The 5,063-nt window shown below is 34.2% G+C and overlaps 1 protein-coding gene across 1 annotated transcript; it reads left to right on the forward strand.

Annotated features, from left to right (window-relative positions):
* Positions 1-4,166: 4,166 nt before the first annotated feature.
* Positions 4,167-4,724, forward strand: LOC141712881 (uncharacterized). Its single transcript, XM_074515992.1, has one exon. It carries the CDS (start codon positions 4,167-4,169, stop codon positions 4,722-4,724), a length of 558 nt encoding a protein of 185 aa, XP_074372093.1.
* Positions 4,725-5,063: the final 339 nt, after the last annotated feature.

Below are 5,063 nucleotides of genomic sequence, written 5' to 3' on the forward strand. Positions count from 1 at the left end.
TGGACTAAAACAACAGAAGATATCCATGGAAAGAGTTAGAAGACTAGAAGACTTGTAGAAGATATCTGATTGATATATTTTAGGAGACATAATTATATTTCATATCAATTAGAAGTTATCTTGTAACTGTGTACTATATAAACACAGACTTAGGGTTTACACTATATGTGTTATCATTATCGAGAATCAATATACATTGTAACCTAACAGCTCTTAGTGATATTTGTTCATCACTGAGAGAGAACAGTTTCATTGTAACAGAGTTTATTATATTGAATATATCTGTTTACTGTTACTTGTATTCAAAATTGATTTGATTGTATAAACACTGTATTCGACCCCCTTCTACAGTGTTGTGTGCCCTAACAGTTGACATAGCTTGTTTCTTCATCTTCATCCAATCCATCAGATGCCCAGTCATTTTCTTGTGTAATGAAAGCCCTTTTCCTTTTGCTTGAGAAACTCAAAATATTTCTGTTTATAATCAACAGGCTCAAACTTCTTCTTGCAGGAATCTGACTTTCTACCCTCACTGGCAAAATGCCCTGCCAAGCCACATTTAAAACATTTGAATTTGGATTTATCCACCATGTTTCTACTTGGCTTGGCTGCTCCAAAGTTCTTTTTGAACTTGAGCTTGGCAAATCTTCTGGAAAGGAATGCTAAATGTTCATCAATATCATCTTGGCTCAAATGATCTTCATTTTCAGCTACCAGCCCTTTACCCTTGCTCTCACAGACCTTTGAAGTAGACTCAACAGCTTCTACCTTCATCTCATTTTCCTTCTCTAACTCAGCAACCAGTGCTACGGACCCTCCTTTCTTTCTACCTTTCTCCATCCTCTCATCTTGCTCTATTTCAAGCTCATATATTTTCAGGATGCCATACAGTCTCTCCAAGGTGAACTTCTTATAATATTGAGAATTTCTCAATGAGATTGTCATTGGTTTCCACTCCTTTGGAAGAGATCTCAGGAACTTGAGGTTAGAGTCTTTTGTTTGATAGACTCTTTTGTTTGATAGACTCTTCCATGCAACTTCAGAGCATTTAGTAGCTTTTGAAATCTACTAAATATATCAGTGAGAGACTCACTATCTTCACAGTGGAAGTGCTCATATTGTTGAATTAGCAGCTGCATCTTATTCTCCCTTACTTGCTCAGTACCATCACAAATAATCTGGATTGTGTCCCAAACCTCTTTGGCTGTTTTGCAGTTGATGATGTTATCAAATATATCACCATCAACTCCATTGAACAATATATTCATGGCCTTCTTATCTTTCCTGACTTGCTCAATATCAGGGTCTGACCATTCATGCCTTGGTTTTGGAACAGATGGCTCATTGCCAGTTGCAACTCTCATTGGAACATGAGGACCTCTCTCTATGCAATCCACATAGGCCTCATCTTGGGAAAGAAGATGTAGGTGCATCTTCACCTTCCAGTGGTGATAATTATTTTTATCCAGAAAAGGAATTTTAACTCCAACATCCTTCTTGTTCAATGTGCTGTTTGTTGTGATCTTTACACTCTTTGTACTTCAAGAGCTTGCTCTGATACCAATTGTTATTCCCTAACAATACAACAAGAATTACAGAAGGGGGGTTGAATGTAATTATGTCTACTTTTTCAAGATTTTAAAAACTGTTCTAACTGAATATATATAAGTATTTGATTTGCAGAGTGCGGAATGAAAGAATTATATAAATCAAAACACAAAGTAATAAAAAACACAAGCTTTTAAAACTTTCTGGTATATTTGAATGTTATCCACCAGAGATATATAAATATCAGATGAGAACCATGTGAAGCTTTGAATAGCTCATAGCTGCTTCCAAGTTTGAACAACTAAGACTACCGAGAAATGCTTACAGAATACAACTTGAAAATGTGTGTGCTTAGTTCGATAGTTGTTCTACTTGCTACACTTGGTTTATATATGACCAAGTTTACATGACAATAAGACAAGATAATAAAACAAAACTTATCTAGTCTAACTTCATGCTACTTCATTACTATATTCCAGCATCTTTGAATATCTTCACAATTGCATGGAAATTGTAATGTTTCTTTTTTCTCAAAATCCTGCTTAACATGCCGCCACATTCCTTTTGCATACAATCAACGCATGTGACTGTCAAGTCACTATCAACTGCTTTTTTGAGTTTAAATATCCGTTGAAATTTCAATGGATCATCCGTTGAGGTCATGAATGATCATCCGTTGATGCTTTGAATGATCATCCGTTGAAGCTTTATCTGAACATCCAATGAAGCTTTGTTTGAGCATCCGTTGAAGCTTTGTGAAGCATCCGTTGAGACTATTTTCTAGCCCGTTAACTCCATTTCACTTACACAAGATTTTAAGGCATCATTTATTTACAATTGGCCAACCTATCTTGCATATCAATCTAGTAGTCAACATGACTTAAACATTTCTCACAAATCTAGTTCACTAAGCTTATACAAGTATGCAGAAATGTGCTACTAATCTTATTTTACATAAGTTACTCTTTCAGTGGATAATGAAGTAATCACCCGTTGAAAGCTACAAAATCACTATGTTAAATCTACTAAGATGTTTTGTTTAATCTATCATCAAGTTCACAACATCTTCCTAACATTCATGTTAAAACATATTATCTCTACAAATTAGATTACTTTGTTCACCATCCGTAACAGTTCAAAAAGGTTAAAAATTATCTAAAACACATTCACCCCATGTATTGTATTTATTACCTAACAAGAGTTTATGAAGTCTATCAGTATTTGACAGATTAGAGTTTAATATCAGAGTTTGTCCATCAGCATCTGTCAAGACTGATTTCTAGGAAGTAATTGATTCCGTTTAGAAGACTTTGATTGGCAGAGATATATCGATATAGGAATTTACTTATTTGTAGCAATCATATATTTGGATATGTATTATGATTCCCTATTTACTTGTAATATATCTTCTAGATTGATTGTGTAACTATGCAGTATATAAGCACATATTAGGTTAACACTATATGCATCGAGCATTGATATATCATACACATAACCTAGCAGCTCTCAAGGATATATGTTCATCCTTTGAGATAGTATTGTAATCCGTTTTTATTCGATAATATAAAAACTGTTCTTATCTATTGACTTTTTAATTTGATCTGATTGTTTAAGTGTATTCACCCCTCTACAATTGACTTAAGGCCTAACATGGGCCGTTGAACCAATTTTTGTGGGGGTCTGATAATACGGTTAAAACATTTCACCGACATAAATGGGAGAACTTGTGCCTACCAAAAACCATGGGTGGAATGGGATTTCACGACATCAAGTGTTTTAATCAGGCTTTAATCAGGCGTCTCTATAATGTAAGCGATTCTCCGCTTCTTAATTTACTTAAAGCTAAATATTTTAAACACTCAGATGGGTTAGATACCAGTCGCGGGTATGATCCAAGCTATTTATGGAGAAATATATGGGGGCAAATTCATTACTGAAGGAAGGCCTAGTATGGCGGGTTGGGAATGGATTAAATATAAATGTATGAGAGAAGTCCTGGATACTTGATAATAAGACTGTACTAACTCTATTTCCAAGGCAAAATAGTAACATAAATTTAACGGTGGCAGATTTCATTGATTTTAGTAGTGGAGGGTGGCTGACTGATAAGGTATGCTCCACTTTTTCTCTAAGGGATATTACTTTGATTCTTACTCTTCCGTTATCTTTACAATGGCCTAGTGATAGACCATTCTTGTGGCCATCAGAGAATTGTCAATTACCGTAAGATCGGGTTATTGGTTGGCGAGAACTGGACATTTAAATACAAGTGGTGATACTGTTATTGAAACTCATGGACATATTTGGAAAGGAATATGGAGGATGAATGTTCCACCAAAATTAAGGCTTTTCTTGTGGAGGGCTTGTAAGGGAAATCTAGTTGTAAAAGAAAAACTATTTCAACGACATTTGGTAAATGACATTATTTGCCCGATATGTAATGTTGCGATGAAATCTGTATTGCATTGCCTTTTTGAGTGTAAAGCTACATAGATTATATGGAAACTTCGTGAGCTTTTAGATGTGCTAAGTGAGGCATCAACATCGTTATTCGAGGACATATGGCTATAATGCATGAAAAATTTAGCTGCAAATGAGATACATATTGTACGTCTATGATGTGGGCTTCATGGGTGTGTCGAAATAAAATATTATTTGAACAAGAATGTCCACATTTTGGCCTAGTTACAGCAGGTTTCGTAAAGTTAATAGAAGACTATTGTTCTTATGCGAAAAAGGTCTTCATGCCAATAACCAGAAGGAAAATAAGGTCTCCGAGTTCTTGGACATACCCTTCATCCGGTTGTGTCAAATATAACACATATGCCTACTTTATTCGGATTGTGGCTTGTGCATTGGGAGTAGTGATCCGAGATGATCGAGAAGAACTATTGATCAATATATCGAAGAGAATGGTGGCAGGTTCTGCAGAGATGGCAGAGACAATGGCTGTTAGATATGAGATACAAATTGCTAAAAGATTTGGTTACCAGAACATTATTGTTGAAACAGATTCGTGGAATATGGTAAACAATGTTAGAGGTTGGTTGATTGGTTATACTCCGAATCATTTATTTTATAAGGATATTAATATGACGAGATTATATTTTAATTCGTTTACTATAAGTCATGTTAAAAGAGTTGGGAATAATGTTGCCCATTGTGTGGCAATATAGGAGTTGAAGAGCAATGTTGAACATATTTTTATGGTTATTTTCCTCAAACCATAAAACCTTTGGCTGATTTTTATTTTATTAATATATATTTAGCTTTTACCTAAAAAAAGTTACCAACTAAGAGAAATTACCTATTGAATTAAAATATAAAGTAAATATCTTTATCAATCACTAACTTATTTACTAAAAAGTACTAAATATAAAAATAAAATTATATAATAACAATTTAGTGACTATCACTATATTATACATAAATAATTAGTTAGTGATCCTAAATATGTGGTGCAACTCATTTACTGATTATTTATGTTCGATTCCCACTAATTTACTAATTTAGTG

Source organism: Apium graveolens, chromosome 1 (genome assembly GCF_009905375.1).
Source record: "Apium graveolens cultivar Ventura chromosome 1, ASM990537v1, whole genome shotgun sequence".
Classification (NCBI taxonomy): Eukaryota; Viridiplantae; Streptophyta; class Magnoliopsida; order Apiales; family Apiaceae; genus Apium; species Apium graveolens.

Coding starts and splice junctions, on each gene's coding strand:
- LOC141712881 (XM_074515992.1), top strand. CDS start 4,167: ATGTGGGCTTCATGGGTGTGTCGAAATAAAATATTATTTGAACAAGAA.